The sequence below is a fragment of the Orbicella franksi genome, chromosome 3, assembly GCF_964199315.1.
Source record: "Orbicella franksi chromosome 3, jaOrbFran1.1, whole genome shotgun sequence".
Lineage (NCBI taxonomy): Eukaryota > Metazoa > Cnidaria > Anthozoa > Scleractinia > Merulinidae > Orbicella > Orbicella franksi.
In genome coordinates, this window is record NC_138147.1 from 31,398,436 (window position 1) to 31,420,649 (window position 22,214).

Consider the following 22,214-nt stretch of genomic DNA (forward strand, 5'->3'; position numbering starts at 1 on the left):
ATGTAAAAATATTGAACTGATGGCAAGCTAACCAGATTGCTATTTGACTATTTACAAAAAGTGGACGAGTTGAATTTGGGGACTCCAAAAACCAAATACACTAGGCCAGCCGCCTTCGTTACGTTACAAAAAAAGTCAGAAGTTTGTTGTTGTTTTTTCTCCTTACCGTTAGATACGAATTTTCCCGACTTCGCCGTGCTGGCCGACCTAAATCATAATAATTGTGCATAATTAAGTTTTATGAAGTTATTCTTAACACCGGCTAGCCAGTAAAGACATTTGCTTTTTATTTTTTCCCCGTGAAATGATATGTGACATGGCTACTTTTTTCTCGTGAATCGTGAATTCGTTAGTAGCCGTGACAGAACCGTGAAATGAGAAATAAACGTGGAATCATTTCGTTGTGAACTGTTACTTTGGTTATGTTTTCTGGTATTTTCGGCGGCCGACATTACGTGATAAACACTGTTTAACCGTGAAAGCCATCTCTGCGATCCTTATGCAATAGTCTTAGTTGGAACACGGTTTTCCTTTAGCTGCATTATACAAAAAGAAAAGATGTGAAGAAATGGCGAAGATGTTGAACAATGCTGTGCTTTGGACTGTAAGTTTCAAAAGCTCATTATAATTTTGTAAACTCGTATGAAAAATATGCCCTTTTTTCCTGAACGTGAAATGGCTATTTCAAGAACTGTGAAATGACCATTTTTATTTTCCGTGAAACGTGATCTAGGCCCTCTCTTTATCATCCTCCTCCTGGTGTATAAAGTAGTTGCTACTGACAAGAAATCGAGGGAGAAAAAGATTCTTTTACGATATTTTTATTATTTTCTCTAGTAGACGCACTTGAAGGCAGCCTATACTTGGAGAAAGACTTTTCCCAAAGCAATTTTACGATATTTTTATTATTTTCTCTAGTAGACGCATTCGAAGGTAACCTATACTTAGAAGCACACCTTTTCCGTTAGTTTCCTTTGAACATCTGCGTAAACTTCGCCCACGCGGCAAGACACGCGGTAACACTGCGTTTATTCAGTGGGGTTTCTTGGCCGACAAGGCTTGTCGTGTAACTCCCATGGAATGTCTTAACGACAAACATGTGTTGTGCTTAGCCAAATACACGCGGTTACGTTATTTATCAAGTGAAGACACTGCCTAATGTTCAGCTGCTGCATGTGTACTGACGCAAGGTGGGACGTTGTTCCGTGTTAGCATCAAGCAGTCACTTTCTGTTTCTGCTGCCGATCGAAATGAGGAAGGCATGCCTTGGGATCATTCTTGCCTTAATCGGAATTGCATTCTCCCAAGGTAAACTTCTTCCTCTTTGATCCTTTTTAAAGTTTTGATTATCAATCAGGTCGAAATGCAAAATTTGAAAGGCCTAAGCCACCGCTTCTTTCAAACTATTCGAGAGTTGAGATTGTAACTTTCATGTTTGAAATGAAATCATTATCGCACGGTATTTTACTTTCAGTTATTGCTCTTGTAAGAGTGGAGCCCAATCAATACAACCACCTCTGTGCCATACGACTGCAGTCATGTTAACGGAGTGATTAAATGACTGATCAAGCGTTTCTTTGCGCAAAACTTGAAAGTCAGAAAAATGGCTACATGCAATTGCGAGGTGTTCGTAAGCGGGGTACCACATGTATTTTAAAAACGTTATAATTTGAAAGTACAGAGTGTGGACTGCTTGTTTTTAGTGGCCGGTAATTTTAAGGGCTGACGCTTTCATTCAATCGGCTCAATTTTGGCAACGAAAAAAATACTTAAAAAACCATTTGGGAATTTTAAAAATCAGTTTAATTTTAGCATATATAGTTCAGTGTTTAGAACAAAAGCGTCTAAAATTGCCCAATACAACAATCAGATCGTCTTTCATTGCTCGACCCACAAAAACACTTGAATACACTTGCTCTCTTGAATACATTCGACTTTGTTTCTGAAACCTTATAAACCTTGTGAACGTCTTCAGCCAATAAAATGGCAAAGTCTCGTACAAAAAAATTTCAGTTCTGGGAAACTAATGACTTGGTAGTACACCACACATTGAAGGTTTTGTTTCTTGTTTCCTTTTTTTTTTTTTTTTCTGTGCGTGTGTTGTTTGATTTCTCGATCTGGACCGGCCGTTCCAGTTCCATAAGGGAGAGAGGGTTATAGAGGGAGGTCAATCAAGTTTACAGAGACATGATTTTCACTTCGGGTGAGGACTTAAGTATGACACTGACCCTCGCCGTCTTTTTTATTACTCTTCATGTTAGCCTCTTGCTCTTCAGAATGCAAGGACCGGAATGGCTCGACATTTTGCAAACATTACAAGGGATTATGTGCTACTAACTTTAGCATCAAGCAGGCTTGTCAGAAGACTTGCGGACTCTGTAAGTGTTGATAGTTTAATTTTGCAGTAGTTGTTTGTGGAATAAAAGTGATCGTTTAATAATACTTTCCACAAAAACTTAACTTTATTTCTTTACTGCCATAGCTCGTTAAGATAGCTGTCTATATATTTATCTAGTACCCAGATCTTACTCGGTTTGACGCGGGGAGATCTGAGTTCGCCTCACGCTTACATTCCACCTCATAGGAAAAAAACGACTAGAAAAAGACACCATTATTGTATCATGATATGAGGATTACTTCGAAAAGTCAAAACCTAAAATTAAGAGCCCCAAAGATTTTGATTGATAGAAAACTAAATATAATGGTCCAGTTTTGTCAAAAATTACTATATGTGTGCACGGAAGTGACAAAAAGAGTACTCTTGTAGGCAACACATGCGCAAAGTTGTTCTGCCAAACTGAAAACGTCCGACAAACCTTATCAAATTCTTGCGTCGTGCCTCGATCATTTGATGTATCTTGTATTTCTCAAATTGAACAGGTGATGGCGGAGGAGGGGGTGGGGGTGGGGATGGCGAGACCCCAATGGATTGTGACGTAGGTATTGTCGGTGGAGGGCTTGCTGGGCTGTATATGGCTGAATCACTCCTGAGACATAAGAAAGAGACCAAAGTGTGTGTTTTTGAAAGAGATACTCGCCTTGGTGGAAGAATCTACGATTATGTCTTTCCTCAAGTGCCTGACGAATCAGTAGGTTGGTGGAATAACTTTTAAAGTGACACTTTTCTGCAGTTATAAGTCTTTACAGTCTCTCTCTGCGATAAGCAATGACGAAGTTTCCCCATGAGGTTCCGATGGACTCGTTGTGTGAATAAGATAAAGCTTCTTTCATTAGTATAAAACTTTGTGAAACCAAAAAGAGATTTTACCTGTTCCTTGGCCGATGGAATGCGAACCTCATAATCTCCACAGCTTAACTCCAGTTTCTGTAGTATCAGAGGTCTTGAGGAGTATTTCTCCTCCCCCAGCCATGGATGGGATGCTAGTCCATCGTGGGTTAACCCCCTCCACCCTAGTATTTTTCAGGTTGCCCCCACAAATTTCAGTTAGCCATTTATATTTCTGTGTGAAGACAGATACTTTGAGAGTAAAATACGTTGCCCATGAGAACACAGTAGCACAACGACTTAGAGCTCAACAACCACTTACACTACGCCAGTTTCCACTTAAGATAATTTTTGTGGCATTGGAAGGAGTATAAGAGCTCAAGTTTTTCAATTGGGAGATACGATAGCTGCTTTCGGCACAACTCGATAAACCACCTGAAATCTATCCGAATGAAGTCACAATTGTCCAATCACAAACAGTATATACGGCACTCCAGAATTTGGCGATTACAGGAGTCACTGTTTTAATCAAGAGGGTGTTTAATGTGAATTATTTTGCTTGATGTTCAGATCTTGGAGCTTGGAGGGTTGACATGGTTCATTACAACATGAGGTAACAATTGTATTCCTGTCGAGGAAAAGGTTGTTGTTATTCATCGTGGTAGATGCAATAATAAAGTGTATTATCGTTTGTCTCACGATGTAGTCACTAGAGATGTAGATCGCGGCGTTTCGACTGCTTACTGCTAGTCTTCTTCAGGCGATAAGGTCGACTGATTGCACGGTATCATTTATATCACAAAGGTCGGCTGTGATTGGTGCATTTCGATCCTCCCATTGTTCCATTGTTCCGGCGAGTAGCTGTTCCCTCAGTGGTCCGCTGTTGTACCGTTCTCCTGTTGTTGTGTTTCTTGATCGTGGGTATCCATGCTTCAGGAATTTCAATTCCACTATCCCTGTTGATGTTGTTAGGGTGAAGTCTTATGTGAATAGCTTCCTTGACCCTACGTGTGTACCAGTGAGGATCTCGATCAATAAACTTGACCTCATTCCAGATAGGATAGTGGCCGATCTCGTGGGTCTGTTCAGAAACGGCGGAGGTCTGGGTACGGACGAGTCGTATATCCCTGTCGTGTTCTTTGATCCTCTCCTGCATAGATCTCCCTGTTTCCCCGATGTAGACTTTGCCGCACTTACAGAGAATCCTGTTGACAACACCATCTTGTTTAGCCGGGTTGATGGTGTCCTTTGGTCGCACTAAGTGTGACCGAAGTGTCGTGTCGGACTTAAAGACGGTGCGAATGCCTTGTTGTTCTAGGCAGCGGCGGAGAGACTCCGAAACTCCTTGGACATAAGGTAAAACGGCGGTGGATTTAAATTCCGCGACAGGCTCTCTTCTTAGGGTTGTTCGTGCCTTTGTGATCTTCTGTACAAAAGAGGAGGGATATCCGTTAGAAACAAGTACAAAAAAAAATGGAGAACGACGCAGGCCTGGCTGACCGCACGACACTTACACCAGTTCAAATCGCGGACCTCTTGAATTTCGTATTAAGATCTACGCACTTCCAGTACAACGGATCGATTTACGAACAACGAGACGGCACAGCCATGGGGAGCCCTGTATCCGCGGTTATTGCTAATCTCTACATGGAGATATTTGAAGAACAAGCAATAGAGTCCGCACCTTGCAAGCCTAAGATCTGGAAACGCTACGTAGATGATACTTTCACCATCCTGGATCGGGATAGAGTTGACGTCTTCCTGCAACACCTGAATAGTCAACAACCATCAATCCGTTTCACCATGGAGATCGAGAACAACAACAAGATCGCCTTTCTCGACACGTCAGTTTACAGAGAACCTGGTGGCCGCATTACCACCAGTGTCTACAGGAAACCAACACATACTGATCAGTACCTAGCGTATGATTCACACCACCCTCAGTCAGTAAAGCGCGGTATTGTGAAGTGTCTGTACGACCGTGCTAAACGTCTCGTCACCAAACCATCAGTAATCGCTGGAGAGAAGAAACATCTGTCATCTGTACTTGTTTCTAACGGATATCCCTCCTCTTTTGTACAGAAGATCACAAAGGCACGAACAACCCTAAGAAGAGAGCCTGTCGCGGAATTTAAATCCACCGCCGTTTTACCTTATGTCCAAGGAGTTTCGGAGTCTCTCCGCCGCTGCCTAGAACAACAAGGCATTCGCACCGTCTTTAAGTCCGACACGGCACTTCGGTCACACTTAGTGCGACCAAAGGACACCATCAACCCGGCTAAACAAGATGGTGTTGTCTACAGGATTCCCTGTAAGTGCGGCAAAGTCTACATCGGGGAAACAGGGAGATCTATGCAGGAGAGGATCAAAGAACACGACAGGGATATACGACTCGCCCGTACCCAGACCTCCGCCGTTTCTGAACAGACCCACGAGATCGGCCACTATCCTATCTGGAATGAGGTCAAGTTTATTGATCGAGATCCTCACTGGTACACACGTAGGGTCAAGGAAGCTATTCACATAAGACTTCACCCTAACAACATCAACAGGGATAGTGGAATTGAAATTCCTGAAGCATGGATACCCACGATCAAGAAACACAACAACAGGAGAACGGTACAACAGCGGACCACTGAGGGAACAGCTACTCGCCGGAACAATGGAACAATGGGAGGATCGAAATGCACCAATCACAGCCGACCTTTGTGATATAAATGATACCGTGCAATCAGTCGACCTTATCGCCTGAAGAAGACCAGCAGTAAGCAGTCGAAACGTCGCGATCTACATCTCTAGTGACTACATCGTGAGACAAACGATAATACACTTTATTTTAATTGTATTCCTTTTGAGCCGAAATTGTCCCGTGCGCAATATATACATATCTAGAGGCGCTCCAAAAACAAAGGGTTACAAATAAAGAACGATATTTGAAAGGTTTCTTGAGTCTTCGAATATATGAAATTGTTGTTCCTTGTTGTACTTACTGAATGCGAAATCGCGAATGGGAGTTAAATTAAGAAAACCACAACGGCAACGGCAACGTCGCTAAACAAAATGTTTATTTATGAGCAGTACAATATGGCTATGCGCGTGCGTTATAATTCTTGGCACATTTCTATGCCCTCGTCTGCAAAACAACGTGAAATGACCAAATTCTGCGTTGTCTGGAGAACGTGAACCACGACGGATAATTTTTAAAATTTATGTTTCTAATTTCACGCTATGTTCTATATTTAGTTTCGAGATAGTTTTGACAGAGAGCGGTTTCGTTGGTTAGAAGGAAGAGGCTTGCAATGGTTTTTCATTGGTTAAAAAAGCCATTACTGACTAGTCCGCTAACAGGAACAAACTAATGGAGTATAAAATATAATTTGGTGCTTTATTTTTTCAGGAATATCCTCTCAAGGCTTAACATTCCTCACAAAGAATGGAACTTTTACTCGAATCCTCGGACAGAGTGCAGGGGTGGTTTTTCACGAGACCAACATGAAATCAAACGAAAATACTTTCCGGCTTTGACTCTGGGTAAATTCAAAGACATGACTTGCTCACAGATGCTAGACTTTCTCCTCAAGAAAGAACACCGCGCCCAAATGCACAACTTCGCGACGTTTGAAACATTTCAGCACCACTTTCTGACGCCGGAAGGTTCCAGGTTTTACTTTGACGTCTTCGGCTACGACGGCGACCTCAAGGGCAGCCCAGAAGGCGTGGTGGAATACTACGAACAACTAGCTAAACTCTCCGGCAAAGAGATCCGACCTCTCAAAGGAATGTCCGCGTTCGTGGATGCCGTGGCCAAATCCGCTAAGAGCCTGGGAGCGAAGATATTCTTGGGTGGCGACAACAAGGTTCTTTCAATGAACAAACAGGCAAACCAGTTTGTTCTCAAGACTCCAAAGCATGAGGTTAAAGTGGACAAGCTTGTGATTGCAGCGCCTCCTGGCTCGTTCGGAAAAGTCTCTGGTAGCGTGGCTGAACGAATTCAGCGCGAGAACGCTTTTCAGTCCATTCTTCCACGGCCGGCCTTCAAAGGAGCAGCGGTCTATCCCAGGGCGTGGTGGGACGAAATTATGGATCCGAAAGACAAACTTCACCCCATGGAGAGGTTCTTGTCAAACAGCGATTGCCTTGGATGGTCGTTACCTCACAGGTGATTCCCTTAACTCTTTAATTTATCCCTTTCATGCGCAGAAGAAGACGGAAGTTGCCTTCCCCTGAATTGAACTAACATTTTTTTTAACAGCGGGTAAAACCTGACGACGAAAAATCTGTTATTTCGCTCCGTTACTAATTAATAACAATAAATTGCAAGAACAAGAACTGGCACTTTCTATCAATACCCTTTCATGTATAAATTAAACAAAACCACTTTTCTTTTATGTTAGTGGGCGTGGCCAAAATGGCGAAGCAGTTCTCCACGTGTCGTACAAAGATGGCGCGTGTGGCCAGAAATGGGGCGAGATCCTCAAGTTACCTAAACAAATGATGGATCAAGAAATTCATCGCGCTTTGGAATACAAGTTTAACCGGAAAATTCCTCAACCTCTGAGCACAGTCTATCAATACTGGGACGAAGGAGCTTGGTAATCAACTGTTTTCCTAAATATTATTATCACAGTCTCTCGTGTTGCAAACTTCACCACTTTTCAAGCTATTGCTTAGTTACAACTGCTCATATATACCCATTCTGCACCCCCGTCTACATTACGTCGGAGGAATTTGAAAACGCAGCTTTATTTCTAGTGTTAGACCTGCAGTCCATACTAATCCGTCACGAAAAAGGAGCTTTTCGAAAACGCTCTTCAAACCGGAGAAATTTGAAAACGCCGGCTTTGCGTTTCAGTGTTGTCAGAAAACATTTTGAAAACGGAGCTTTTCCACGACAGTCATAGGATTTCCCTGCTCGAGTTTTCCTCAAACACAAATCCAAATTGACCGGTGATTATTGCGTATTCACATTTCTCCGGCCTAGTGTGGACGGAAAACATTTGATGTGTTTTCAGAATGAAAACTCCGTTTTCAAATTCCTCCAGCGTAGTGTGGACGGGGCCTGAATCGAACTAAATATAAAATCAAGGTTTCAGCTGACATTTATACTTTCAGTTCCATATGTTTACGAATCTCAAGTGAATCTCTTAAAATTCCTAAGAATGATATTGAAAAGTAGCCAATGTTTTTGCTTCCTCTTAAGGTACCTACAGAAGCTTGGGAGCCGTGTTTCCATGAAGCAAGTCACTGACTGGGCCAAAAGGCCATTCCCTGGAGAGCAGATCTATGTTGTTGGTAGCGCATATCATCCCTACCGGGGGTACGCAGAGGGAGCCATTATGTCGGCCAACAATGCTTTAAACAACGGATGGCAAATTCCTATACCCAGTCGTCCCCGACACTTCCAACGCATACACATCCCCAAGAGCTTTGCCGAAGTGGATTGGAGGAATATAAGATAGACAAGATCACGTGATAAGCTTATGGGCAAAAATAAAATATAATTCCCTCTTATGGTGGTCAATCTGTTAATTTTTCAAGACCTTGACCTCTTTTCCCCCGCCCTTTTTACTTGGGAATCCAGGTTAGCCAGCCCCAAACAAATATCTTTCATTTGAGAAATGAGGTCTTATCCATTGACACTCTGGCAACTGTGTAGCCGATTAGCTGGGAAGCCGCTTGGGTGAATTTCCAGTTACGTTATTTGACGCGCGTCAACAGGCGCAAATTTTAATAGCTTTACGGCGTACATAAAATAAAGCAAATTTATGGATGGTTTGTGTCTTCTGTGGTTCAAATTTTTCCAGACACAAGTGGTCAATACATTTGCTCTCTCTATGGCTTACCTGATACCCTCTCCCATCGGAAAAAAGTGACTATCCATCAGTCTGTCTGTCTGTCTGTCTGTGTGTGTGTCTGTGTCTGTCTATGTCTGTCTGTCTGTCTGTCTGTGTCTGTCTGTCAACCAAATTGGTCAGCAGCTTAAAAATATATTACTACTGCTAGCCTTGCCTTGTCTCTAGCCTTGCCTAGTCTCTTATCATCCTACAGAAATTTTGTCTGCTCGCTTTCTTTTTTCTTCTAGCTTGAGTCTCTTTGATCATGAACATGCAGCTCTTGTAACTAGTAAAACAAATTGTTCTTGTTTTCACCAGCTGTTACTTGTTTGATGTGTGACTACTGAATGGAAGCAAAGGGCAGCTTAAGAATAATACCCCTGAACACTACAGAAAGAGACAAGACATTCAAACTTTATTAGGTCCACAAGCCAGTAGCTAGTCTAGGTGCAACTCAACTCCCCTAAACTCTCTTCCCCATCTCACACAAATACCTACACCAGAAAATTTTCCTTACTGGAACAAGAAAGGCCCATCTTCACATTGATCAGACCCCTCTACTTTCAGGACCTCTTGAATCGACACTGTAATGCTCAACAATGATTGGCTGAAATATGTTACTAACTCACTGGTCACCATACTGTTATACCGTAGGAAAAGAATCAGGTATCACAGGTTTTTTTTTTCTGAAAAATAATTCTAACTTTGGGATGAGAGTTTCTTGACAAAGAGCTGGAACAACACTCTCTAGTAATGATGGGAGAAGTCTTGTCTATTTCATCTCTCTTTCTCATTTTTCCTCAGCAATGAGTTTTATCTACACATAGCTTATGCCATCTTGATCATAACATGTTGTTCTTAAAGTTTAGGTTAAGCGTCCTAAATGGGCTCTTGCACTCTTGGGGCAAACACAGATATGTGATAAAAATAAAAATAAATGTCTTGAAGAAATTCAAGGAGAATAAATGAAAATATGTGAAGCAGTGCTGATAAAAAAATTCTATTCATCACTGTCTATACAAAAGAAGACTATTAACAATGGATAACACACTAATTGTCACAAAAATGTTCTGGCTTTCATGCAGGGAATGAGAATACTGCATAGTTCTCAAATAAGGAAAGTCACAGCTTGACTTGGATATTAAAACTCTTGCGGCGTGATGAACCCTTGCATAACAACAGCTGCAAGTTGATGTCACAGACTTGATTTTGGCCAAGAAATGCTCTCAACAAATATATGGATGGTTTTGAGTTTAGTACTGGAAACTTCTATGTGTCTGAATATCATCAAGTAACTGTTGAAGGTCGTCATCTTCAAATCTACCCTCCAAGCTGCAAACGAAATGAATATACATGTAATCGATTCAGGAGGGACAAACCATGTGCAGTAAGAGTAAATTGATGGCGATGAGGAACGAGTCTCACCTTGGAATCAAAGCTTTGGCCTCCTCAGCTGTCTCAGGACATAAGTTAGCCAAACATGCCAGTTCAAACTTATGGAGTTTCTTCTTACCAAGCAAACTACAACAAGAGATACATGTTCAGAAAAAACAAGCCCTACAACCAATTCTTGTTTTTTTCAGTTTTAAGAATAGAGTTGAAGCATCCCTAAAATTATGGCTTGAGGTCTGGGAAACATCAGTTGACAAATGATGATGGGAAACCATTGGTTCCACTCAGTATATTAAACGAAAACAAAATTTACACAAATGTATTGTTAATAGAATTTGTACCAAAAATGCAGACTTTTTCTACATAGTAAAACAAATTAGGTCTTAAAAAAGTCATTTTCCTCACAAAAATCTGCAAATTGCAGCATACACACATAGAAACTTAACTTCCACACAAAACAAGAAAGTTTGACCAAAACCCTCTATTGACCTTGTTCCATTCCAGTGAAAGTGCCCTCAGGACCAGTGAATCTTACTTGAGTTATCGTGCAAGCTGCTATTTGTCTCTTTAATATGGCAAGTGTTTAATCCAGCAAGTGTTCCAAAAAAGAGGTGTTCATTCATAGGCAAAATACTTGCAAATGTTTTCAGATGTTCCTTTGTCTGTCACAACACTCAGTGAATATGAATCTTACCGCTTTATGTAATTCAAAAATTTTTTACCTTCTCACTTGTGCAATGGTTTCTCTGTTCTTGTATCGACTAAACTTCTGTGTATAGTTTAATGTTTTCATGAAGACTTCCGACAGTTCTTGTTCTTCCTCTGCTCCTTCATTCTGAGTCTTTCTGTGTTCCAGCAACATGTAAACCTCAGAGTTCAACAAAGTTTCAGCACTTTCAAACTCTGAAAGAAGATTTAATACTCTTATTAATCTAAGTACAGTTTACTCTGGTTTAGTGGTCTGCACAAAAGCTGGTGTGAATTTATTATCAGTCTAACAGACCCTAATCAGAGTCACACTAGCTAGTGCAGGCTTTGTTTAAGTTAGTTCTAGGGTTAGGGATAATTTGAGGATTCAAGATTTAATATTGCTTGGATTGTCCTGATCTTCCATCTCACATCAGCTGGCCTGGATAGACCACTCCGTTCTGTCCCTCCCTTGATAACACAGTCACTTTTCTGCTCAGAGCATATGCTCTTTTGGTTGAAACGTCAACATATTCTACTGCCCCATTTGTTTCTAGATCACCGTACAGATGAGCCCAGCTGTTAGAGCAAAGAAAACTTTCAGTGTAAAAACATGTAGTAAGAAATATCGCTTAAGTCTTGCTACTAGTCAAGGGGATTCAATCTCACAATATATTTTTGTCGATCAATATGTCTGTCAGGCAACTTCGCCACCCGATTAAGACAAAACAAACATTGAAACCTGCCTCAACTTGCACACTTAATTCAAATCTAAGCTTTGTTCAGTTACAATAGCGTATTTGTGACATCGGTGAATGGTTGAAAAGACATCACCTCCTGCTTTTTTCCCTCAATAGTTTTGACTTCTCAACTCAGTGAATAGTAAGTCCCTGTTTTTTGTGGACATAAAAGCATCTGACACTTCAGTTTTTACTTTCAACATTCGCACCCTTTCTTTTGTTAAGTAAAAGCGTCGAAGATTATTCCAAACCTTTCGGAAATTGTAGTTCTGTCGCGTCTTCTTCTGTCGCTGAAGATTGGGCAGACGGTGCTCCTCCGGTCGCCATGTTGGAAGACTTAGTGGCCACTCAAAACGATAGCTTTGGTTTCCAGGCCCTGGCACACAAAGCAACTCAAGAAGGCAGTAGAGTGGGAAGGGGACACAAACAGCAATATGGGAACAAACAAACAGGAAGAAAGTTTACTATCAGGCCAGCGATGCTTTTGTATTTGCCAGTTTCCTGGTGGATGATGGTCTGCTCAAATCCCAGTTGTTCTACCTCTGTTAACTTACTGCAATATGGGCTATGACTTTTTTTTTCGAGAGTGTGCAGAACAGTGGAAGTAAAAAAGGTGGGGTGGGTCTTCCCCATCTCAGGGATCAGGGGGAGGAAGGGACCCTACAAAGTTCTATACGGTGAGGCTCTGCCCCATGGTCTAACCGTTTACCCTTTTGTATACCATTTTCACAGAAAAGGTACCTCTTTCACATACCTTTCATTGAAAAAGGGACCCCTTACAAATACTTTCATAACTGACCCGTATCTGCCAGAGAAGGAAGTCTTCTTGTAATATTTATGAGTGCTAAATAAATGAAATGATACAGCCATAAGGTGAGTCCATCTGGAATTGTTTAATTTAAGGTCCCTTAAAATAACCAAATGATAGATTTTCCTACCCTTTCATACTTCTCAACAAGTGAAATCCCTAGCCTTCTATACACCTGAAGGAAAAAGGTACCCCTTTGAGGCAGAACCTCCCCATATAGGCCATTATAAGGAGTACCCCCCGCTCCCTAGGGTCTCTCCATCCAAACTCCCTGCTAATGTTTATTTCCCTTTCTTCATATTATTCCCTACCTAGACATTATTGTCTGTAACATGCTAACCCCAATTTAATACATGCTGTGCAAAATGCATGTACAGTTGTACTGTATGCATTGAATAGTCAGTTAAGTTGGTTTCTAATCTTTATTGGTTATTGCTTACTTACATAACATGCAGGCAATGCTACGGCAACCACGTTCTTTATTGTCCAGTTATTATTATGGACAATAACAATATTATTATACAAAGTACATGTAGTTGTTTTCAAGAGGACAATCTGAGCATGCCAAACTTTTCACTGCATTCACAAACTACAGAGGCCCTGTTATTGTACGATTCTGACATACAACATTGAGGCCCATAAAAATTATGAGCCAGGAAAGAGGTGACTCGACCTTCCAAAACTGCAACATAAAAAGCTTTGAAAATTTTCACATTGGGAATGGAATGTGCTTAACACTCCTAACTAAGGTTCTTCACCATGCAAAAAGTCCTGACAGAAAATCTCTCAAAAGTAGCTCAGGGAATCTTCATCTTGGTTTCTAGTTATTGTACTGAACATATTTATTTACATCACTGGTAATACTTTTTTCTACAGCAACTAGAATTACTCAATCACCATTCTTTTTGACAATGGATAGCCAGGGCTGAGCTGACAACTGCACTTGGAAAGAAGCTTAGAAATAAGCCAATGGGTCCACGATAAATACATAACATTGTATCCACAGAATGATAAGAAAGTGATTGTACAAATAATTATGTGTAGCTTTGTTGCATTCATTTTCCATACAAAAATCTTCATCTCACTGAACAGTCAACTATTGGCCAGAAAACATGGATTACTAAGTGGAATGGGACCAATGAATCAGGCAGGAAAAGGGACTTTTCCCAGCTCTCCATCCAGCTCCTCGGTGGCTTTTGACCTCCTACATTTGTACAGTGCACCAGTTTGGGCATGAATGGAAACAACAAACTACATACAGACCAAGGAGACTTAAAGTTTTACAAACAAATTTAGGCTTTCCTACACAATTACTAAAGCCTCGCTAACTGGCATATTGATGACGGCAGTGATAACTGGAATGCTGTTGCCCTGATGTAAGACAAACACTTTGATGGAATCTGAAATCCCTTTGTCACTGATACATTCCACCAGTGTTTCATAGGTGTACATTAGCCCAGGCACTAGCAGTGGAACTGTAATACAAGGCTTGGACAGTGCATACAGTGAGTCATCAAACTGGAAGGTAATGAGCAAATTTGTTGATGGCACACTGGATGAAATGTTCTGTAAGTTTACTGTCAACTTGAAGGCTGGCCCGATACCGTGAACATGCGCTGACAGCTTCAGAGGTTCTGTGGTAGAGGATGAAATGGGGTTTAAGCTTTTTTGCAGTGAACTGACATATGCTCTTGCAGCCATCAGGCGAAGTAGGTACAGATCATGCTGGAACATTCTGTGCATGCTTCCAGCACTGTCTCGCTCACGCAGTGTCTGATCGACAAAAAGCTTCGTCTTTTTAGGAACATTGAGCTTAATGGATTGGGCAGGGGGTGGACCAGGGGTCAAATCCTTCCCTTCAAAGGTTGCAGTCCTCTTTAAGATTTTCACATAGAGACCTCCACCTTTAGTGATTAGAATCAAGGCACTGTCCTCCCGACCAAAGCGACCAAACTTCATAGCTGTGACTGCATCTGACATTTTGATTGTGTTGACGAGATACTTCTCTTTGTAGATCCTGACTTCACCATTGCTCAATGCCACCATGACAGCCTTGAAACCTCTTACTTTGTGATCCATGAGGCTCATTGTGGTGATGTTGGTGGGAAGATAAACTGTCCACAGCTTCTTTCCTTTAGTGGAATAACAAACTAATGTGTTATCCATACACCCGACTATGATGCTCTTTCCAGTGCGTTCCAAACCAACTGCTTGGGCTCCTAGTTCGATGCATGCCTTGGCCAATTTGCTGCCTCTTTTAAGTGTGTATACCTTGCCATCACGGCAAGCAACAACAATGCGGAACTCAACATCAAACAAACCATTGACTGAGATGAACACTGGTACACTAGGAAGGCTCATTCTTGCAAGAACAGTAAAAGCTTCAGGATCAAGGACGAAGACATCCTTACTCTCTGTGCCGATTACCAGACAACTTACAGCGTCATCATCAGCCATGCTCTTCTTCATCGTTCCCATGCATGTGATCACCGTCTGCCTCTTTAAAGGAGTATGCTTGTGGATGCTGGCAAAAGCTTCTAACTCTTCTGGCTCAAGGGATAGCAACTTCAGCGAGCGAACAGTCAGCAAACCTTCACTGCCTTCATTTTTTAAACTTTCCAACATCTCTCTGAGAACGTGAATATCAATCTTGTCTTCCTTGGCCTGGTTCCAGAGGTCTTGCTCCACAGCATTTACATCCAATGGTGGTAGGGTGAACTTGAAGTATGGCCTCAAGTTCTTGTAAACATAAATAAATGGACCAGAAGCCACAGCCACAGCAGGGGTGCGAGGATCATTTGTATCCATGTAGAACGTTACCAGAGCTGTAGGTAGATCAATAATAGCACTCTCCATGAAGAGGCTAGTGCCCTTGAACACCTTTAGCTTCATGTCAAACGTTCCCGAACCCAGATCAGCCACAAGGAGCTTGTGGTCAGAGTCCGCATTCAGATCAGCTAAAGAAATTGATGTGGAGAACGCGTACAGTCTAGCCACTGGATCCTGATGGGCATTGAGCCATAGACTTTTCTCTGGAGTTTCTTCATCATCCCTACAGAGTTAAAGAGTAAAATTGGATTTTGTATATATATAGTAATGAACATTGGTACTGAAGACACGACTGATCATTGCAGTTGTACACACAACTTAAGCAGCTGTGAAATTGAACCTGGCTTTAATTCTGCAACTGCTTAAGTTGTGTGTACAACTGCCAACTGCCATGATCAATCATGTCTTCATCTCTTTCTCCACAGTTCAAAATTATATGTGATATTTCATATATTCATTTGTAACATATTTGGTACTGTTGGAGGGTATACTATAGGGATGAAAGAGCAATTAATAAGCAGCTTCTCCTTAAAATATCAAACCACTACCAAGAAGGAAATTGAAAAAAGGTAACGAAATTATTAATGAAGTTTTTTTAATTGCAGTAAATGTGTCACAATCAAATATCTACAATTTTATAAAATTATATTTTGAGGTTCCCTCAAACAGACAAGCACCCTATCAGAAGAAACATTCGGTTCGTACAAGAACTGACCGACAAGGTATAAAGGAAAGGAAAGATTTATGGATGAAAACGAAATACAATTCGGCAATTATGTTGCTAGGCAAAATGAAAGAGTGACGCTTTAACTTCGACAGAAGTTCAAGAGTGAAGAATGATAAAGTGCTAGAAACATGGAACAGAAGAAAATATCAGGATTAACCTCTTCCTTTTTAACGTTTTTCAAAAGTAAAACCATTCAATTTTGTTCATACATATACAATATGAAAACATCGGCGAAGATCGATGCTGTGGAATACACTTGATAGTAATTACCTATACAGCTTCAGAGACTTTCCAAAGCAATTTAACCAATGCAGTATTGCATATACCCGTTATTCGTTAGGAAAATTGTACTTACTTGTGACCAGAATCCCCGTGAGAACTCATCTTTGATGCCGAAAATTATAAAATACAGAAGAAAGGCGGCAGAAAAATACAGGTAATATTTTTGCAGCCGATTTCTGCTTCAACCCCAGGCAACTTTGCAAGCACAAATAATCAATCCCACAACCCCTTGCGATACAAACGGCTTGGCAGATAGGACCCTGGAAACTAGTTTCTTCATTTCCGCTTAGCTTTGTCAGAGTTACAAAGCATTTACTATTTAATTGTGGTAATAGCTATTGTTTTATAGCACTTGTTCGATTCTTCAGTGGGAAGATGAAGGTCACAGCTACTTTAGAGGGCGATCAGATATTCACACTCGACGTCAGTGAGGATTTAGAGCTCGAAAACTTCAAAGCTCTACTGGAATTCGAGTGCGGAGTTCAGTCGTCCCAAATAGTGATTTTTCACAACGGAGTTCCACTTGGCGATGACAAGAAGACGTTGAATGGTTATGGAATTAAAGATGGCGATGTCCTCCTGATACAGCGTGCTTTACGGTCCACACAACCTCCTGTTCAGTTACGAGGTATGTTGTAACTTTAGCCTTAAAGAAAGCTAATAACTTAGTAAGATTAAGTTAAGTTTATATTTTGTACTAGCTTACTTGTGGTGAACTATGGAAAATTTAATTTGATCGATCCTGTTAAAGCCAGCGAGTTAGGCTTAAGTCTTCTACGAGTGGAACTTAAGATTTTGATCTTCAATGTGCTTTTCATGGTAAGGTTCATTAAACAACTTGCTTTTGCAATATAAAAGTTACATGTATGTCGTGCAAGAAAACCTTCCATTGAATGACTAACACGTGCGGCATAGAAAATGCTGACATCATCAAGTCAATTCAGTGACGATCTTCGTTGTCAGAAATCGTGTAAGTGTATTTCTTCGTAGTGTTCACAGATACACTGATAAACTTCTATAAATCAACATTAGCATGTGTTTTGTTTGTTTTTAAACTGATCACAACTTGTGGACAACATTTTAATAGGAATGGCTTTTCTAGACTGGTTGCTAAGCAACCGTGAAAGTTGTAAGTAAGTAATCATTCTTTAAAACATTGTAGTACACTCCTGCTAAGACTGGTTTCCAAGTAGCTGTACCTAGACAAACTCATAGATACAGTTGTGATGTCGAATGCTTATACCACATTATTATTAAAGGGAGAGCTTCAGCATATGCTCAAGCTTCAGTGTTAGTGTAAAGTATCTTTTTCACTTTTTTACTGAATCATGTGTAGTTCAGCAATCATGTGCAATTAACATTTACACAGAGAGTGACAAATTCATTATTGAACATCAAATTTATTATTTAGGGCAAAGGTTTTTCAGGACACATGCATGAGTTATACTACTCATATCCGATTGGTTCATTAGGAAAGCAACTGAGTGTGCATGGGAGACGGAACACATAAAATGAATTCCACTCAGATATACCACCTCTATTGCAATGTTTACATGATTGACCATGAAACTTTCAAAGAAAAATTTCCCTCAAAAATTATCAGCTTGCTTTTAATTGTTTAATAAACAATGGAATCGAATGGGCTAATGTTAAAGCTTGCACATGTGCCAAGCTGTGAGACCATAACTTTAAAAAGGTATGTTTTCATCATATTTTTTTTTTTCAAAATTTCTTTGTATTTTGAATTTTTTTAGGAACTGCTCCAACTGGCAGTTTAAACTGGGGTAATGTACAAATACCCAACAGCTCATCTCGTCCCCAATCAGGCCGCAATCAAGCAGGCTCAGGACAGTTGAGGCAGACACCTGTGGACCCAGACAGTCCTGAGTACATTAGAGACATGTTCCTAGCTGATCCCCACCAACTTTCTCTACTCAAAGAAAGAAATCCAGAGCTTGCTGCTGCACTGTTGAGTGGAAATTTACAAGAGTTCGCATCAATGCTTCAAAGACAACGGCAAGAGAGGGCTGACAGAGATATGCAGAGGATTCGCACCATGAATGCTGATCCCTTTGACTTAGAGGCTCAAAAACAAATTGCCGAGGAGATTCGTATGTCAAATGTCAATCAGAATATGGAGATAGCTATGGAGTACTCTCCAGAATCCTTTGGCAAGGTGGTCATGCTTTATATTAACTGTAAACTTGATGGACACCCTGTTAAAGCTTTTGTTGATTCAGGAGCCCAGATGACGTTCATGAGTGTAGCCTGTGCCGAGAGGTGTCACATTATGCGGCTGCTGGATCAGCGGTGGGCAGGAATTGCAAAGGGCGTGGGAACGCAGAAAATTGTTGGACGTGTTCACGTGGCTCAGATCCAGATAGAGAATGACTTTTTGCCATCATCCTTTTCTGTTATGGAGGACCAACCAATGGATCTTGTTTTGGGGTTAGATATGCTTAAAAGGCACCAGGTGAGATGTTCTTAGTTTTACAGAACTTACAATAAGAAAATGCACTTGTAAGAGGACATAAAAGACAAGTTGTTACCATTTTATTTTAGGTGAAGTCTTGGAAAACTAATGATTTAATGTGCTCTCATTTAATGACTAACAAGATTATTTCATTGCATGAATCAGTGTGAATACACATTAAAAGGGAGAACTGCATGTGAATTATAATGTGCAGTTTATATATGGTACTTATCAAGTTAACGAGGTTAAAAAATAAAAAGACGTCTTGTTAACATTAATTAATTCAACAGTTAAACAATTATTATTGGATGAGGTTGAGCCAAAAATCACAGTTTGTCAGTGACAAGCAGGTCAATTAATTATTTGCAGGGTCAAAGGCAGAGACAAATATTGATCTGCAAGACACTGACAAGTCACATTACTTTGCAATAACCGAGTTCAATAATTGTTTGTCATTTGATCACCAAGTTTGTTTTCATATTCAAATCACTCTCTGACAGCTCAGGGAGTGGATCTGCTATTTGTCACTCAAGGGCATGGTTCCAATTACACATGAGCAGAATATTATTTGCAGCAAAACACATCTAGACCTGTAGAATTACACGAGGAGACCATTGCAGACAGTTATTTGCAAGTCATGTGGTGGGCTCTCGGTCAGTGAAAAGGATGGGAAAATGCATTGAATGATAATGAACAATCATAGCCCATTATTTACATTGTAATGAAGCGCCTTAATTTGATTCATGGATTATTTTTTATGCTGGTCAGGGAAAGTTGAACTGATATAAGTAACATTATCTGCCAATACAGGCTGCCATTAAGAGCAACTGAGCAGCTATATGGAATGAATAAATTAACTAACATACTTATGCTTGTTGTGTTTCACTCTTCAGTGCTGTATCGACCTCAAAAACAATGTACTGAGAATTGGAACTACTGGAACAGAAACACCCTTCCTAGCTGAGTCTGAACTGCCAGTGACTGATCGTCTGGCATTTGGTGAAGAAGGGGGACAAATGGAGGTTGAGGACAAACAGCTAGCTGAAATGGAAGACAAGGAGCTTGCAGAAGCAATGGACAGATCAGTAAGGGAGGCTGCTCAAGGCACGTCTTCTTCATCGTCTTCTCAATCACTTCCATCGCAGTCTTCATCGGCTTCGGGTGTTTCCAGTTCCTCATCTGGGGCAGGTGTAGCCAGTTTTCCAGAAGCTAGCATTCAGAGGATAGTTGAAATGGGATTCACAAGGGAGGAAGCTATTTTAGAATTACAGAGGAAAAATGGCAATGTTGATGTTGCTGCCGCTGCTCTGTTAGCTAGGTCACTTAAATTACCATCATCAGTGAATAGGTGACGACATTAGGATAAGACCATTGTAGTCGTGATTTTGTGGGTTGCTGAATTAAAAATCCTTAGGTCTTAAAGTAGGTCTTAATGTCGTGTAACTGATATTTATCAAAGTTGTGGTTACATATTTTGACAAGCAATGTATTTTTTTAACATATTTTAGAAATTACTTGAAGTTGCTGTACATGTTGTAAAGCTGTGAAAACATTGGATGATTGTTGGTGCGTAGGTTATAAATATGGGCGCTGTTTGTCCCAAGCTTTAAAACGTCTACAGCATTCATTGTTTTCTGACTTACAAAAGTATGTGTACAAAATTAATGTGTGTACCTAATGGGCACAATTGGATTTCCTTTGAGCATGTACATGCTTTTGGAAAGGGACTATTAATATTTAACTGACTTGGAATTGAGTTTTTTCAGTTACATTGTAAATTAAAGTTACTGTTTCCGGTGAGAATGAACTTGTATTATCTTTTTAAATCCTTTAATCTCAACCTATATTAAATTCTACTTAGTGGGCACCTCTCCAAGGCGGGTAGCATGGCAGATCTCACCCAAATTTGTGGTGTTTTTCTGAAAATCGACTATAAGGTGAACATTTTTTCAAAGCTGAACAGTGGTAATTATTTTAAGCAAACTTCCAATCTTGTGAAAGGTACCTCTCAAGGTGGACACGAAGTGTATTCTTTTCGGACAATTGATTCATTTTAAGAACAGGATGATGTTATTTCAAATTTGCCAGTGACTGAAACAGACATGGGCAATCTGGTTGCACACTTCATTTAATCTCCCAGCATCTCAAAAACTCAAGGCTTCCCCTACAAAGCCATTCAAATGTTTCCAACAATTTGGTTTTCTTCTGTGCCAGTAAATAGTGACAATAACTTTAATTACTCTTTACTTACTTCACTGTTTAATTCAAATGTCAATGTGTTACTGCTAAGCTTCTGAGACTGTAAGTGTGTAATTGCAATATGAGTCTCTACTGGATCAGTTTACAAATTAGGTCAATTTAGTTGGTTCTATAATGTCCACTTCAGAGTTGACTGCAAAAACATTGTTAAAGATTGAAGTAACAGAAGGCAATGGGTCTTCAACTGCAGTAAATCCTCAAATTAGTGCCTGGGGAGTTTAATTCAAATTTAGGAAAGGACAGGGGGGACTAATTCAAGAGAGGCACTTAATTGAGGGAGAGAGGCAATATGATTATTTTTTGAAATAGCATTTTGGGCCTAAACAATAAGCTGTGTGTACAAACGTACAATGGTGATCCTGAAGTTTTCATAGCAGCTCAGTTGGTACTTATACAATTATTCTTCCATACTTACAAGTAACATTTTCTCAAACTAAAACAATGTACAAATCTAATACTGTTGACTAATTCAGCAAATGTGGTCATACTAATTATCAATTTGGATTTCTTCCCTGTCCTCATCCATATCAATGATGTGAATATTACCAGCCACATCCTCTTCCTCAGGCCTTGTCAGTCCCCTCAAAAGGATCCACTTTCTCTTGAAGAACTACAGGGTGAGGGGAGTGGGCACTTATTTGACGGAGGGGGCTTTTCTTTCAAAATTAGGACCATACGATAGGTGCTTGTTCAATGGGAGGTGCCAATTCGAGTATTTAGGGTATGCTTGGTACTCATCCATAAAATGGGCGAGGTGAGATGCTTATTCAACAAAAACGTGGGTGAGGGGGAGGGGGAGGGGGGAGGTGGCATTTTAAAATTTTTTTTGCCCATAGGATGGGCACTTATTTGAGGGGAGGTCCCAATTTGAGGATTTACAGTATACACTCTTCATACGTTTCAGATGTCCTGCATGAACATCCATTGTCAGATTAACCGCCAATTGCTGTGACGTCT

At 40.5% G+C, this 22,214-nt stretch overlaps 4 protein-coding genes across 6 annotated transcripts; 2 read left to right on the forward strand and 2 right to left on the reverse strand.

The window, feature by feature from the left end:
• Nucleotides 1-890: 890 nt before the first annotated feature.
• LOC145482018 (achacin-like) lies at nucleotides 891-9,288 on the forward strand. Of its 3 annotated transcripts, none has more exons than XM_081460597.1 (7): nucleotides 891-1,308; nucleotides 2,262-2,378; nucleotides 2,881-3,093; nucleotides 3,797-3,839; nucleotides 6,624-7,385; nucleotides 7,621-7,818; nucleotides 8,427-9,288. In XM_081460597.1, exons 1-7 carry the CDS (start codon nucleotides 1,251-1,253, stop codon nucleotides 8,683-8,685), a joined length of 1,650 nt encoding a protein of 549 aa, XP_081316723.1. In that variant the 5' UTR covers nucleotides 891-1,250; the 3' UTR covers nucleotides 8,686-9,288. The 3 variants fall into 3 exon arrangements, with proteins under 3 accessions (XP_081316723.1, XP_081316724.1, XP_081316725.1); XM_081460598.1 differs by having other exon boundaries at nucleotides 2,277-2,378; XM_081460599.1 differs by lacking the exon at nucleotides 2,881-3,093.
• A 146-nt stretch (nucleotides 9,289-9,434) lies between these two features.
• On the reverse strand, nucleotides 9,435-12,258 carry LOC145482021 (DNA-directed RNA polymerase II subunit RPB4-like). Its single transcript, XM_081460602.1, has 4 exons — nucleotides 12,131-12,258; nucleotides 11,175-11,355; nucleotides 10,486-10,581; nucleotides 9,435-10,392 (listed from the first exon to the last, which is right to left on the reverse strand). Exons 1-4 carry the CDS (start codon nucleotides 12,204-12,206, stop codon nucleotides 10,314-10,316), a joined length of 432 nt encoding a protein of 143 aa, XP_081316728.1. The 5' UTR covers nucleotides 12,207-12,258; the 3' UTR covers nucleotides 9,435-10,313.
• A 464-nt stretch (nucleotides 12,259-12,722) lies between these two features.
• On the reverse strand, nucleotides 12,723-16,732 carry LOC145482015 (BBSome complex member BBS1-like). Its single transcript, XM_081460595.1, has 2 exons — nucleotides 16,599-16,732; nucleotides 12,723-15,739 (listed from the first exon to the last, which is right to left on the reverse strand). Exons 1-2 carry the CDS (start codon nucleotides 16,625-16,627, stop codon nucleotides 13,990-13,992), a joined length of 1,779 nt encoding a protein of 592 aa, XP_081316721.1. The 5' UTR covers nucleotides 16,628-16,732; the 3' UTR covers nucleotides 12,723-13,989.
• Nucleotides 16,733-16,821: 89 nt separating this feature from the next.
• LOC145482019 (protein DDI1 homolog 2-like) lies at nucleotides 16,822-20,797 on the forward strand. Its single transcript, XM_081460600.1, has 3 exons — nucleotides 16,822-17,153; nucleotides 18,280-18,998; nucleotides 19,892-20,797. The coding sequence occupies exons 1-3, from the start codon at nucleotides 16,901-16,903 to the stop codon at nucleotides 20,348-20,350; spliced, it is 1,431 nt and encodes a 476-aa protein (XP_081316726.1). The 5' UTR covers nucleotides 16,822-16,900; the 3' UTR covers nucleotides 20,351-20,797.
• The last annotated feature ends 1,417 nt before the right edge of the window (nucleotides 20,798-22,214 follow it).

Bases quoted from the DNA above. Each gene is read 5' to 3' on its own strand.
- LOC145482018 (XM_081460597.1), top strand. From the start codon at position 1,251: ATGAGGAAGGCATGCCTTGGGATCATTCTTGCCTTAATCGGAATTGCA. The intron at 1,309-2,261 runs GTAAACTTCTTC...TCTTCATGTTAG, and splicing joins CGGAATTGCATTCTCCCAAG to CCTCTTGCTCTTCAGAATGC. The intron at 2,379-2,880 runs GTAAGTGTTGAT...CAAATTGAACAG, and splicing joins TCAGAAGACTTGCGGACTCT to GTGATGGCGGAGGAGGGGGT.
- LOC145482015 (XM_081460595.1), bottom strand. From the start codon at position 16,627: ATGAGTTCTCACGGGGATTCTGGTCACAA. The intron at 15,740-16,598 runs GTAAGTACAATT...TTAACTCTGTAG, and splicing joins CACGGGGATTCTGGTCACAA to GGATGATGAAGAAACTCCAG.
- LOC145482021 (XM_081460602.1), bottom strand. From the start codon at position 12,206: ATGGCGACCGGAGGAGCACCGTCTGCCCAATCTTCAGCGACAGAAGAA. The intron at 11,356-12,130 runs GTTTGGAATAAT...ATCTTCTTTCAG, and splicing joins AGAACTACAATTTCCGAAAG to AGTTTGAAAGTGCTGAAACT. The intron at 10,393-10,485 runs GTGAGACTCGTT...TTTCGTTTGCAG, and splicing joins GCCAAAGCTTTGATTCCAAG to CTTGGAGGGTAGATTTGAAG.
- LOC145482019 (XM_081460600.1), top strand. From the start codon at position 16,901: ATGAAGGTCACAGCTACTTTAGAGGGCGATCAGATATTCACACTCGAC. The intron at 17,154-18,279 runs GTATGTTGTAAC...GAATTTTTTTAG, and splicing joins ACCTCCTGTTCAGTTACGAG to GAACTGCTCCAACTGGCAGT. The intron at 18,999-19,891 runs GTGAGATGTTCT...TTCACTCTTCAG, and splicing joins ATATGCTTAAAAGGCACCAG to TGCTGTATCGACCTCAAAAA.